This window comes from Sus scrofa, chromosome 6 (assembly GCF_000003025.6).
Source record: "Sus scrofa isolate TJ Tabasco breed Duroc chromosome 6, Sscrofa11.1, whole genome shotgun sequence".
In the NCBI taxonomy this organism is placed as follows: domain Eukaryota; kingdom Metazoa; phylum Chordata; class Mammalia; order Artiodactyla; family Suidae; genus Sus; species Sus scrofa.
The window spans coordinates 933088-947150 of NC_010448.4; the positions used below are offsets into that span (position 1 = coordinate 933088).

The window sequence follows — 14063 nt, forward strand, 5'->3', positions numbered from 1 at the left end:
GTCTGAGCCAAATAAGGCAGAGAGAACAAGCTGGCCAGAAACGCGGCGCTGGCTGGCGGAGGGCGGCCGACTCGGAGGGACCCCTGCCCCGGCGGTTTTCCTCTCGGGGCTGCGAGCCACCCGCCCAGGGCTCCGCCCGGAGGAGCCTCACCCCGACGGCAGGCGGGTGGTGGAGAGGCCGGCCCAAGGGGTGCCCCTTGGGTCTGGAGCCCCGGCTCTGTCCCGTGCCTGGGACCTGGATGACGCAGTGCCCCCCGCCTCCTGCCCCTTCTGTGAAGGGAAGGCCGGTCCCGGACGCAGCCTGCTCTGTGGGACATCGGCCTGCAGGGGCTTCACTGGTGAGCGACCCAGTGACACGCGACGAGGGCCAAGGCCCCCGCTGCACAGGTCAGCCCCGGCTCTGCTCAGGGTGGACCTTGCAGGCCTTCTAAACGTCTACACCCGTGCTCTGTTCACACTTGAGTTTGACACAAGAGTCCTGATGTGTGGGGACGTCTGGCAGGGCCTTGGAGCCCGGTCACCTCTGCTCCGAGCTGGGCACTGGCTTGGTGGCAGCAGCCCCTGGGGCTGGCGGTCGTGGGCCCCCCAAAGGCAACAGCTGAGGAGGCCGAGGCCCAGAGAGGCCCGTGTCCTGCAGGCCTGGGACTCCAGCCCTGGTTCCTGTGGGGACACTGAGGCCCGGTCCCCGGCCTGGGCTCTGTGGCTGCGCCACTGCCTCCCGGGAGCTCCTCCTGCGCGCTCAGCCCAGGGTGCTCAGCCCACAACACAGCAGGCCTGCAAGGCAGGCCCTGGGGCTGACCCAGCAGGCCAGTGGGAAGAGGAGGAAGGGGCCCTGTGCCCTCTGGGTCGGGGGGGGGCGGTCCCTCAGCCTGTGCCCATCTAGACCCACACCATTGCTGGGGTGTTGGCCTGGGCGGCGCTGTTTCCTTCTCTGCAGAGTGGTGGCAGCAGCAGTGCCCTTCGCAGTGACCGGGGCAGTAACTGGTGGCCTTATGGGTGGGTTCTGCCCGCGCCTCTCCCAGGCCCACTGTCCTTCTAGCTCTGATGCCAACGAGGCTGGGACATGCTCTGAGCCTTCTCACACTCTGCCTGTGCCTTCGGCCGCAGGTCCCAGGGAGCCCCCGGGGTCACGCCACGCGGGCCTCCGTGTCCCACTGGCCAGTGGGGTGGTGCTCGGGCTGGCCACGCCTGTGTCCTGGGGCCTGCCTGGAAATGGGGCCACCATGCACCCCTAGAGGGTGGCAGTGGGGAAGAGCTGCCCTTCCCCCTGCTGGCTCGCCCGCTTCCCGGGTGGGCAAGCCGAGGCTGGGGACGGGCCCCTCTCCAGGCCCCGCGGGAAGGTCAGGGCAGGAGGGTCGTGTGGGCTCCAAGCCACGCGGTCCTCGTCTCCCAGCCCCGGGGACCCGTCACAGCACCATGTGCTGACCCGGGGGCTGGCACCTGACTCCCAGCCCCCGCCCGCCCCCAGTCCCCTGCAGGCCAGGGCGTGGTATCCTGCTCTGCGTGGACCTTCCTGAATGTTTGTGGCTTTCACATTGGCTGTCACTGCCCTTCCTTCCTGCTGGGCACCAGCTGAGACGGGGGTCCGTCCCTCCCATCTCCGGGCCCCAGTGGCCTCATCTGCAGGACGAGGATAGGCGCTGTGGGGCGAGGGTGTGTGAAGGGTTAAGCGTGGGGCGGGGGGCCTTTCCTGCCCAGCCTGGCTTCCCCTCTGCCCTCACCCCATCCTATTGTTCCTGGCTCAGGAAAAGGCATGTTTCCCCCATGAGGTCACCAGCCACGAGCAGCTCGGGGGTGGGGGGGCTGCGGGGCAGAACCAGCCCCGAACACCTTCGCCGACAGCTTTGGTCCCATCTGCTGACCAGCTCGGTTGCTTCCTTCTCTGCTGGGCCCTGGACCTGGCCAACCCTCCTCTGGCCGGCCTGGGTCTCAGCTGGCCTTGAAGGCCGAAAGCAGTGCCACCTTCTCCAGGCAGCCCGCTCGGATGCCCTGCGCCACCTTGACATGCAGAGTCACGGCGAGGCCGGGTCACAACCCTCAGACCAGCAGCGCCGAGGCTCTTCCGAAAGCCCTGGACACGGAGCCGGGAGTCCGGACCCAAGAGCCGGGTCTGCTACCTCGAGATCGCTTCCCTCCCCTCTGAGAACCGGCCGCCTCCACTGAACGCCGGGGAATGAGAGTCAGCCCCGCTTCCCCCGGAGGCCGCTTTGCCTCTGCTCCCGGCTCCCCTGCCAGCCCCAGGCTACTCTTGCTCTGCTGCCTGGCCTCTCCCCTGTCCCCAGGCCCTTGAAACAGGAAGGGTGATGGGCTGGGAATATAAGCCCAGCCCCCTCTCTCATCCCCCCACCCCCGCAAGGCTGCCCTGTGAGGGGCTGGAGGCCAGTGGGCCCAGCTTTCTGGGCTCATGTCCCCTGGGCCAGTATCTGGGGCAGTCTGGGCACCGCCCGCCTGCCCGATGCCAGCTTCCTGGCAGAGCTGATGGCAGAGGCTTGAGTTGGGGAGGCCAGCTGTTCCCCCCCACCCCCTCCCAGGGATGTCCCACGGCTTCGGTTTCCCTGCCTTCGGTTGTCTCAGGACGTGCACGCCTTCTCTGTCTCTGCTGTGTCTAATGAATGAATGACCCTGCCAGGGCCACGGTGCCAGCGTCCCCCCAGGGGCTGTGTTCCCACCCCTCCCCTCCCCCTGCCCCCTCTATCCCATTTCCTGCTTTTGGCAGAGGAGCTTCTAGATTCGTTTCCTCCTGGCTGGCCTGGGACTGGGGAGGGGTTGGCGAGGCTGGCCCCGGCTCCGGTTCTGAGAGCTTTCGCTGATTTCAGGGCCTGTCTGGGTTTGGCTGTGGTGAGATACACAGAAGGCTTTGCCGTCATCACCCCTCAGAGCACACAGTTACGCGGCATCAAGGACGTTCTCGACGTGTGTGGCCGTCGCGGGCACCTCTGAGCTTTTCCGTTTCCCCAGCTAGAAGCCTCGTCCTCCTGCACCAGCTCCCTGTCCCCATCCCAGGCTTGGGGTGGGCTTCAGAGCCAGGCTGGGTGTGCTGGCCCTTCTCCTGGGGAGCTGCGCCCTGCCTGCGGGAGCGTCCCTGGGACCCGCGGCACGCCCGCCGCCCCGTCCGGGCTTCTGAGCACTGTGCCTCCCGTCGCACACATGCTTTGAGTTTAGCCTGTGGTGTCCCTGGCGGGCGGCTCAGGCCAAGAACCTCCGGGCTGAGACCTGCAGGGAACACCTCAGGAGGATGTTACCGGATGGGGTGGCTGGGGTGGCACGGGGGGAGGGGCGGAACCAACCAGCTGGAAAGCAGAAAGGAACTTAGATGGTTTTGCTGTGAATGCATCTCCCTCCTGCCTCTGGGGCCAGATCACATTGATTTTTTTTTATGAAAGTGTATCATTGTTGAGGCGCTTCAGATCTGGAGCTGAGCTGATCGCTGGGGCTGGTGTTCGTATGGGGAGAGGGGTGCGCTGGCAGTGGGAGGCGGGACAGCGTCCAGAAGCGGGGCGGGAGCAGCACCGGGGACCGTGGCGCCCGCTGTGTGGTTCTCGGGGTTTGCTCATCGCGGCTATGAGGGGGGCTTGGGACGCCGTGGGAAGGGGCTGAGAGCCCACCGGCCCTGCCGCCTGCGGGGAAGATGGCCTTACAGCCGAGCCGTGGCTGCCTTCAGGGCGGCTTGGCCCTCGCCCTGCAGACAGCTGTTCAGCGGAGGTCCGGCCATTGCCCAGCCCGATGTCCACTCCTGGGTCTGAAGGGCAGAGGGTGGGGGCGGGATCTGGTCCCCTGTCAGGGACCCCACTTGGGTGGGTTTTGATCCCTGTCCCCCGCTCAGTCTTGGTGATTGTATCGTGAGGCTGGGCGGTCCAGGAGGGGTCGGGTCTGGCGCCTGCAGCCTTCTGCTCTATCCTGGGCCAGGTGGCCTGGGCCTGTTCGCCAACCGTGGATTGAGGAGCAGGGTGGGCAGAGGTGACTCTGGCCCGGGGGGCTCGCCAGGTGCCCACACCCTGCCGGTGCCTTGGGGCGGGTGTGGTGCTTTCCTGGCCCCATCCCCGCCCCGTCCCAGGCAAGGCTGAGCGGACCCAGTCCCTTGGTGGCGAGGCCCACGCTGGGACACGCAGCATCTCTGGGTGCTGCCCAGCTACCTCACCTCCTGGGGGGCAGGCGAGGTCCCCACACCCTTTGCACATCTCAGGATGGTGTCAGCAACTCGAGACACGGGACGCACCTTAGAGGCAGTGAAAGGAAGGGCGGGGGCGAGTACAGACACGCGCGCCACTCGGGGGCTCCACGCCCTGCGGTGCCGCCATGGGACAGCTTGGGGGCCTGGCGGTGGCCGCTGGGAAAGGCACACGCGGGCATCTGGAAGGCGGAGGTCGGGGGAAGGGCGCTCAGAGAGCCAGAGCCAAGGTCGGCTGTGCTGCATGTTGACGGAGCACCTCAATCTGCTGTAAAGGAGGGGACGCTGGTGGGACGACCCAGTCAGGACCTCAGTGTCACCCCTTGGAGGGGGGCGCCTGGGGCGCGTGCGGGCGACACAGGCGGGCACGGGAGCCGTGTTGCCCTCGGGGAGCTGAGCCTGTAGGACAAAGTGTGACAGCGGCAGGTGCCGTCGCACACCGAGTGAGGTTGCCGGGATGTGGGCAGCTTCACAGAGGTGATGAGGCTGCAGGTGGAGCGCGCAGGGGTGGGGGGGGCAGGGCGCAGGGGGCGGGGGTGGAGGGCGGGGGTGCGGGACTCACCGCCTGCCGCGGGCCCCGGTAACCGCCGTGTCCTCTCCCCACAGCCTGCCTTTTCCGTGTCAACGCGCTCTCGCTGGTCTACCTGCTGTTCCTGCTGCTGCTGCCTTGGCTCCCGGGCCCCTCCCGGCACAGCATCCAAGGTAAGGGGCCTCGGCCGCAGCGGCAGGGGCGCCGGCGGAACCCCGCGGGGTGGGCTTGCTCTGCGGTTGAGGAACTGCAGGTGAAGGCTGCGGGGTCGCCTTTCTCCCAGGGGACCCTTGCTGGTTTCCGTCTCTTTTCTGAGCTCGTGTCCCCGGGGACGGGCTGGAGAACCTCGCTGGGGCGTCCCCCACCAGGAGGCTCAGGCCCTGGCGCTGTGGCCGGGCCCCCTCCCATTCCCCACCCTGTCCCCAGCGACGTCCTTGCAGCCTGTCTGCCCCAAGAGGCTCTGGCCAACCCTCAAGTCCAGCCACCGGCTCAGCTCCCGCTGCCCCGCCTCGGACTCAGGATCCGTGGTGTTGGCGTGGTGCCCTCCGGGGCCTCTGCGCTCCTGGACCGCCTTGTCTGGGTGGTGGGCACGCGTGGTTCTCTGCCTGGTTCTGAGCTCCCGGAGGGCGGCTTCTGTGTCCACCAGATAGACAGAGTGAGGAAGGCCGCCAGGGTGCCTGCGCCCCCAAGGGACCTAGACGAGTGGCCCTCGGCCTGGGCTCATCCCAGAGGGCCCGGGAGCAGAGAGGACGGTCGCGTAGGGGGCGCCCCACCCAGCAGAGCCCAGGCAGACCCTCTGAAGGAAGACCCCACTTGCAGGCAGCTGCTGGGGGACTTGGCCAAGGGGCCCCTTCGCTCTCTGGGTGCTTCGGGATGTTCCTGTCTCAGCTTTTCCGTGAGAGCAGGTGCCTGGGGACTGCTCGGTGCCCCTGGTGTGGGAAGGCCGTTAGGTCTCAGGGGCCGAGAGAGGTGTCCAGGCTTCAAAGAGGGCCCCCAGGGAGCAGCGTTGATGGGGCGCCCCCGATGCCCAGTACCGGAAGCGGAAGAGTAGCCGGCGGGCCAAGGCCGCTGATGGGAGCGGGTCCCCATGCCGCCCGCGGCTGGGCTGGGCAGCAGACGGCCAGTCCGGGCCTTGGGAGTGTCTCCCTGTCCTGTGGCTGCGGAGCCAGCCCCACACTGAGTGTCCCAAACCCCATGCTCACCCCCACAGGCTGGAGGTCGGGGTGCGGCCCCCTCTCGGGGCTAAAACCAGGGGTCTGGGGGCTGCTTCTTCCGGGAGCCTCCAGGCCAACACCTGTTTCCTCGTCTTCTCCAGCTTGTCAGCTTGCAGCCCCTCCCTCTGTGGTCCAGGTCAGCGGTGGCTGCTCCAGCGCAACCCCCGTCCCTCTGACTCTGCCCTCCTGCCCCCTCTCGGCTGTCAGGACCCGGGGGCAATGTGGGCCTGCTGGTGTCCCAGAGCCGCTCCCTGTTTCAGGATCAGCTCATGGGCACCAGTCACAGGGCCTGGGGTTGGGGCACGGATTCTCTGGAGGGGTGTCCTTCTGCCTCCCACAGGGTGGCAGGTCACCCCCGCCCTGGCCTTTGACACCTGGCAGTGACCCCTCATTGGACTTGCTTCTTGCTCGTGGCCCTCGAACAGCCTGACTGTGGCGTGAGGGTAGAATTCGGGGGCACGGAGAGGGGAGGGGACCCCAGGCCATTCCCCCCCCCTGGCCGCCTGTGCCAGCTGTCCCCAGCCTACGGGGGCCACCGCCCCCCATGCCCTGGGAGAGCTGCTGGGCATCGGCCATCCGGGCCTCCTCCTCCTCTCTGTCGTGGAGCCAGTTCCCAGGCCCTGGGCTACAAGCTGCCTGTTCAGTGAGCATTTCACCCCTGTGGCGATGGGACACTTGCCTCTGGTCGGCAGTGGGGGGCCCGGCTCTGGTCAGGGCAGGAGCCCGGAGTGGGAGGGCCCGGGGGACGGGGGGAGGCAGTGGGAAGCCTCGCCTGCCTGGCCCCTGGCTGTCCAGCTGTCCATCTCTCTGGCCTCAGAGGCCCTCTGGGGACAGGGCGGCTGCCGGGTTTTTCCGGGTGGGAGAGAGGAAAGTGTGAGGCCTGCCCGTGCCTGAGCCCGGCCCCAGGTCACGGTTGTCCAGCAGCTGGGCCTTGGCGCCGGCACCGGGCGGAAGGTCTGAGGCTGCCCAGGCCCCCGAGGGAGTCAGCCTGACCCCAGCTCCTTGTGCAGGGGTGGTGGGCCGGGGGGTGTCCACCTTTTTGTGTCCTGGAGAAAGTTCCAGCTCCTTCCGTCACTTTGCTGGGTGATGGGGTGGCGGGCGTGGGCCGGTGCCCTGCTCAGGGCGGGCAGGGCGGGGGCGCAGCAGGAGCAGCAGGTGCAAGCGTGAGGCCGGCTCCCACGATGTGATGAGCCTCTGGGGACTCGAGGAGGCCCTTTCTCTGCCTGAGGACAGAGCCCGCCCCTGCAGCTGGCCCTGCTCTCGGAGAGGCCTGCCTGCGGGTGGCCCTCTGCCCGGCTCTGAGTCAGTGCTGTGTGCACTAGGGGGGCCTGGCGGCAGGGCCGGTTCGCTTCGCAGAGCACTGCGCTGGGAGCATCCCAGTGTCCGCTGGATAAGGGGCTGTGGTCCTCCTGCTGTGAGCTGACCCCCCCCAGCCCCCGCCAGGGCCTCCTGCTGAGACCGGTGTCCCCTCCCTGCCCCACCTCCGGACTGCCCTCCTTGTGACGGGGCCTCTTGCCCAGATGGTGTCCTGAGGGAGAGGCCTGCGGGCCCTCACCAGGGTGCCAGAGCTCAGCCTGGGGTGGCCGCCACATCTGCAAGGGCCCTGGGCTGCCCCACAACAGGGTAGGGGCAGCGAGGCCTTCAGGGAGGCTGGCGCAGGCGGGTAGCAGGGGCCGGTGGCCTGTGAGGTAGCTGGAGGGAGGGGCACACTGCGAGCCTGGCACCGGCACTGCCAGGGTGGGGACACCCTGGAGCATTGGCAGACGGAGCAGCCGTGATCAGGGGCATTTGGGGCTTAAACTCTGGGCTCCTGCTCTGGGTCAGATGCTCCTGCACCTCCGAGAGCTTCCCCCTCTGCTGCCGGGGCCACAGCCTCCCAGCCCCACTCGCTGCTTCTCTAGAGATTCCGGCCTCAACCTGAAGCCTCGAGCAGAGCCCCTCCCCCAGGAGAGACTGCTGTGCGCCCCTCCCCCGCCCCGGAATCATGGGGGTCCCGGGACGACAGTGCTCGCCTGGCCCAGCCAGTAACCTCGGCTCCAGGGAGAGGCGGACAGCACTGCCAGGAACTGCGGGCGGTGGTCTAAGCCCTCACCGACCCCCGAACTTCCCCTCCCCCTCATAATGCCCGCTCCTGGCCTGAGGGCCGAACCTCAGCCTCCACAGGGGGAGACTCTGTGGTCACCTGCCCGAGCCTACGACCTTTACCCTCCCAGGCGCTTGAGGCCACACTGGCTTGGCCCCCCTTCTCCCTCTGTGGTCAGCATGGCCCGTTGATCTTACCCAGCCACGCTTTCAGCCATCCTCCACGCCCTCATCCTCTCATGCTGCCCTCAGGCTCTCCTCCCGTCCATCCATCCGTCCTCCCGTCCATCCATCCGTCCTCCCGTCCATCCATCCGTCCTCCCGTCCATCCATCCATCATCCTTCCATCCACCTCTTCTCCCACCACCCATCCAACCAGCCACCCATCCATCCTCCCATCCAGCCAGCCAGCCGGCCATCTGTCCTCCAGTCAGTCCCTTGTCTCATCTGTCCATCTGTCCATCCAGCCATCTGTCCATCCCCTCTCCAATCCACGTAGGCATTCATCCATCCCTTTTCCACCTACCCATCCAGTCACTCAGCCATCCATACTCTCAGTTATCCATCTGTCTATCCCCTGATCCACCCGTCCCTTCTCCTGCCCATCCATCTGCGCACCCATCCATCCTCCCATCCTCCATCCTCCCTGCTCCCATCTTCCCTCCTCCCTCCTCCCGTCCTCCCTCCTCCCTCCTCCATCCTCCCCTCCATCCTCCCATCCTCCATCCTCCCATCCTCCCATCCTCCATCCTCCATCCTCCCATCCTCCCTCCTCCCATCCTCCCTCCTCCCTCCTCTCCTCCCTCCTCCATCCTCCATCCTCCTCCTCCCTCCTCCATCCTCCATCCTCCCATCCTCCCATCCTCCATCCTCCCATCCTCCCATCCTCCCATCCTCCCATCCTCCATCCTCCATCCTCCATCCTCCCTCCTCCATCCTCCCTCCTCTCCATCCTCCCTCCTCCCATCCTCCATCCTCCATCCTCCATCCTCCCATCCTCCATCCTCCCATCCTCCTCCTCCTCCCCATCCTCCCCTCCATCCTCCCATCCTCCATCCTCCATCCTCCATCCTCCCATCCTCCCTCCCTCCTCCATCCTCCCTCCTCCATCCTCCCCTCCATCCTCCATCCTCCATCCTCCCATCCTCCCATCCTCCCTCCTCCCCATCCTCCATCCCCATCCTCCCTCCTCCCTCCTCCCATCCTCCCTCCTCCTTCCTCCATCCTCCATCCTCCCATCCTCCCTCCTCCATCCTCCCTCCTCCCTCCTCCCTCCTCCTCCTCCCTCCTCCCCTCCCTCCCCTCCTCCCTCCTCCCTCCTCCCTCCTCCCTCCTCCCATCCTCCCATCCTCCCATCCTCCATCCTCCTCCCCCTCCTCCATCCTCCCTCCTCCCATCCTCCCTCCTCCCATCCTCCCTCCTCCCTCCTCCCTCCTCCTCCTCCATCCTCCATCCTCCCATCCTCCATCCTCCATCCTCCCATCCTCCCTCCTCCCATCCTCCATCCTCCCTCCTCCATCCTCCCATCCTCCCTCCTCCCTCCTCCCATTCTCCCTCCTCCCTCCTCCCATCCTCCCTCCTCCCTCCTCCCTCCTCCCATCCTCCCTCCTCCCATCCTCCCTCCTCCCATTCTCCATCCTCCATCCTCCCATCCTCCATCCTCCCTCCTCCCATCCTCCATCCTCCCTCCTCCCATCCTCCCTCCTCCATCCTCCCTCCTCCCATCCTCCCTCCTCCCATCCTCCATCCTCCATCGTTCCTTCTCCATCCTCCCTCCTCCCTCCTCCATCCTCCCTCCTCCATCCTCCCATCCTCCCCCTCCATCCTCCCATCCTCCATCCTCCCTCCTCCCATCCTCCATCCTCCCTCCTCCCTCCTCCCATCCTCCCTCCTCCCATCCTCCCATCCTCCCTCCTCCATCCTCCCATCCCGCCAGCTCTTCTCCCATAGTTCATCCTCCTCCCATCTACTGAGTCTCAAGCTACCCATCCCCCCATCCATCCTCCCGTCCATCGATCCTCTGTCTCTTCCGTCCATCCTCTCTCCTTTTCATCCCTCCCTCCAGCCATCCATCCGTCCCTTCTCCCATGTATCCTTCAGTCCTCACATTCATCCATCCACCCATCTGCCCATCCTCCCTCTACCCAGGCATCCCTTCTCCCACCCAGCCGTCCTCCCCTCTGTCCATCCATCCCTTCTCCCATCCGCCATCCATCCAGTCTCACCGTCATCCATCTGTCTTCCAGTACACCCACCCGTCCATCCATCCTCCCTTCCTCTCATCTATCCATCCATCCATGCGTCATCGTCGGTCCATCCATCCTCCCATCCGTCCTTCTCCCTCCCTTTTAGCCATCTGTCCGTCACTCCCTTCTCCCACCCGCATCCTTTCTCCCATCCACCCATGCGGCCACCCATCCCCTCATCCTCCTGTCCATCTCTCCATCCTCCCATCCATCAGTCCCCACGTCCCCTCTCCCGCCATCCACCCTCCGTTCCTTTCACCCATCCTCTCATCTGTCTGACCATCTCCCTTCTTCCGTCTTCCCATCCATCCTTCCCCCCTTCGGTCCATCTGTGTACCCCTTCTTCCACCCACTCATACCATCAGCCATCCGTGTATACTCTCGTTCATCCTTCTGTCCTCTACTCAGTCCCTTCTCTTATCCATCCTTCCAGCCATCCAGCCTCTCTCCAGTTTGTCTGCCCGTCCATCCACCCGTCCCTTCCACCATCCATCATCCCTTTTCTCATCCATCAAGCCTCATACCCATCCAGCCACCCACCCGTCCACCCTCCCACCCATCCATCCTCCAGTACATCCACCCGTTCTCCCATCTGTCCATCCATCCCCGCTCCCATCCATCCGTCTGTGCACCCGTCCGTCCCCACGCATCATCCGTCTGGTCTCGCAGTCACCCGTCCCTCCTCCCATCCATCCTCCCTCCTCCCATCCTCCCTCCCTCCTCCCATCCTCCCATGCGTCTGTCCATTCCCGTCTTTCCATCCACTCATTTCTACATCCTTCCATCCACCCACCCCGCCATCTTCCAGCCCCTCCACCTCTCCATCCTCGCGTCCATCCTTCCATCCGTTGTTTGACTCCTCAGGCTATAGCTGCCCCTTCAAGCCTTCTTCTGGGTTCTCTGGGGCAGGAGAGCATCTGAGCTCTGATCAGCAGTGTCGTTGAGTGCCGGGCAAGAACCTTCACGGATGGGTCAGGCCAGGCCCCTCTTACTGAGAGGTGCAAGAGCTGACTTGATGAGTCCCAGAGGTGGAGGGATTCCAGATGCCAACCAAGCCACTAATGAGGCGTCCAGAGCTCAGGTTCTGGGACCTCAGAGAGCTGGACGTTTGGAGTCATGGGTGAGCCCGTAGGGGTCCACAGCCACCCCGGAGAAGAGGGCCTGGTCGGCGCACCTGCCTCCGCCTCGGGCTGCTCCCACAAGCCAGCAGGGCCTCGCCCTGGACCCAGGGCTTCTCCCAGTGGCACCCCTCAGCCTCAGCCCCAGCCCCTCCCTGACTGTCCCCTTTCTTCCCGATCCTGCCCCGGATGGGGAGGCAGAGCCATTGCTGCACGGCCAGGGCTCTGGCCCCTTGGACTCCATGCTGGCTCATGGTCCAGGATGGTGTGGCCTGGAAGGGCAGGGGGAGACAGTGGGACGGGGTAACACCTGACATCCCAGATGCCTGGGAGGTGCTGGACAGACAGACGTCAGGCGGGAGCCGGGTGGTGGGTCCTCCTCCCTGACCTGTGGGGCCTTGCATGGCCGGGGAGCCCAGCAGCACGGTAGTCAGTCCTGGTAGTGTCATCGAGGCTGGGGAATGGGGCGTCCTCGGAGGGGGGCAGGGGCGCGTCTGGCCAGGGCCTGCCCACCATGTCACCTGTCGTACTTCCTGGGTCTGCAGGAGAGGGCCGTGCAGTGAGCTGGGAGTGGGCAGGCTGTGCAGTGGGGAGGGCTGTGCCTTCTTGGCCCCACAACTCTTGCAGGTTCTCGGTGGGGAGCTAGGGTGGGCCAGGCCTCTGGAAGGTTCTGTCACCATGGGGTGCCCTGCACAGTCCATCTCTGTCCTGCTCTGGGGTGACCTGTGGCCTCTGCCTGTTCTTGGCCTGGGCTCCAGGCAGGGGTACATGTCCCCGTTCATGCCCCCCGCCCCCCGCCCAGCGCGTTTCTTCCGCTGGCTCCACCCTGCTCTCCCCCGACCCCTGCCCGCGGGTCAGAGGCCGTAATCAAAGGCTCAGAGTGTCGGGCAGGAGGGACCCAGGAGTGCTGTGTCCGAGAAGCCGTCCAAATCTCGCCCGGGGGGGCCAGCGGGGCCTCCCAGGGTGCCTCTTGCTTCGTCACCCGGCTTTCCTTGGGAAAGTCAGGTGACAGCAGGTGCATGTGGAAGAAGTGGCCTAGACTGGGGGCTCTCAGCTGGTCACTTGCCTGGGGACAGGCTGATGCCGCGCCTCTTCAGCGCATACTAATTGCTCGGGGGCAAAACCGATGTGTCCTGGGCCTGCCAGCCTCTGGGTGGGAGGAAGAGCTGGTTTGAGGGGGTGCCGAGGAGAGGGGCCCGGGCTGCTGTGCAAGTTCCCAGCAGTGGCACGGGGACCTAGGGTTCCTGCGGGAAGGCGGGACGCGGGAGAAGCCGTCGGGAGCCCAGGGTTGAGAGGGTGGCGTGCAGCAGTGCTGGCTCCCATTCTCAGCCCCGCCTGCCGGTGCGCTGCCGGCCCTTGGCAGAGGCGTGCCCAGGGCTCCCCCGACAGCCCACACCCCTGCCAGTTTGCGCCAAGTCCCGCTTCCAAGGAGCAAGGCGCATGTTGGGGGCTGTCCTGTCTGTGCTCCCGGCTCGTTGGCCCCAGGCTCGGCTTTTCTGTGCATGAGGTGGGCCTCGGCAGGGTCGGTGCCCTGGGGGGTGAATGAGGCCTGCGAGGCTCTTAGATGCTCTTGGCGCGGCAGGTGCTGGCACGCGGGCTGCTGTTTCTGCAGCGATGAGCATTGAACACACGTAGGGAGCCATTGGCCCCGTGACCCGCCTCCAGGAGGGGGAGCCTTGCCCCCCAAAGAGCTGGGATCCCTGCCTCGCCACCTCGGGGGGAGCCCATGATGTACGCTCTCAGCCCACCCTGGGGCGAAGCAGTGCCCTGCTGCCAGGGCTGGGCAGCAACGTGATGTTTGCTGGTTCTGCGAACAAACCTGCAGGTGGTGCCTGAACCTGGGCTGCCTCTGTCTGCTGCTCCCCTCCCCGGGCAGGCTAGGGGTGCTGGGCTCTGTTGAGGCAGGTGCCTTCACCTCTCTGCCCTTCTCCCCGTCCTGTAAACTGGGGTGGTGACGTGGCTGCTATGAGTGGTCACTGAGCTGGAGAAAGGGCGCTGTGCTGTGAGCTCACTGCTGACAGCCTCCCGGAGCCCCAGATCCACTGGGTGAGTGTCTCAGGCTGGTGGCCACGGCCAGGGCTGAGTGGCCCCTCTGCCTCCAGGTCACACTGGCCGCCTCCTCCGAGCCCTGCTGGGCTTCAGCCTCCTCTTCCTGGCAGCCCACCTCACCTTCCAGATATGCCTGCACACGGTACCCCCCCTGGACCAGCTTCTGGGGCCGAGTGGTGAGTCACCGAAGGGCCTGAGAGCGGGGGCCTGGGGGTGGCAGGCCTGGGGGAGAGCTGCCGGGGACATCGCTCACACTTCTTGGGGGGTCAGTCACCTCCTGGGCCCCCGGGCATCCTCCATGATTCGTGTCTGGCCCAGGTGGCCCGGGCAGCCTAGGCGAGGTCCCCCCAGAACAGGTGGCACAGAGCTAATGCCCAAGCCCAACACCAGGCTCACAGGGGGGCCCCGGTCTTCTGGGGCCCTCCGTCTGTCACAGCTTCCTCCTGAGCCCCTGGGGCGCCAGCAGCCCTGGTGCCCTGCCCGCCCACTGTGCCCTCCCGCCCTTTCACCCCATGGGCGGAATCTGCAGGCAGCCCCCAGTCCTCTCACCACTGACACCAGCACCCCCGTCTTCAGAAGAGGTGCCCTGGGCTCCCAGCCCCACCGCCTGGCGGGGTCTCCCACCTCCCAGTGGCCCTGCCTGGCCTGTGGCGGGCA

General features: G+C 66.2%; 1 protein-coding gene across 11 annotated transcripts in view; it reads left to right on the forward strand.

Annotated features, from left to right (window-relative positions):
• Positions 1-14063, forward strand: part of PIEZO1 (piezo type mechanosensitive ion channel component 1) — a 52634-nt gene that overhangs the window by 18608 nt on the left and 19963 nt on the right. For all 11 annotated transcript variants that reach the window (XM_021093650.1, XM_021093653.1, XM_021093654.1 and 8 more), the window contains exons 2-3: positions 4775-4870; positions 13460-13582. In XM_021093650.1, coding sequence (XP_020949309.1) covers positions 4775-4870; positions 13460-13582 — 219 coding nt within the window. The remainder of the gene's footprint in view (positions 1-4774; positions 4871-13459; positions 13583-14063) is intronic.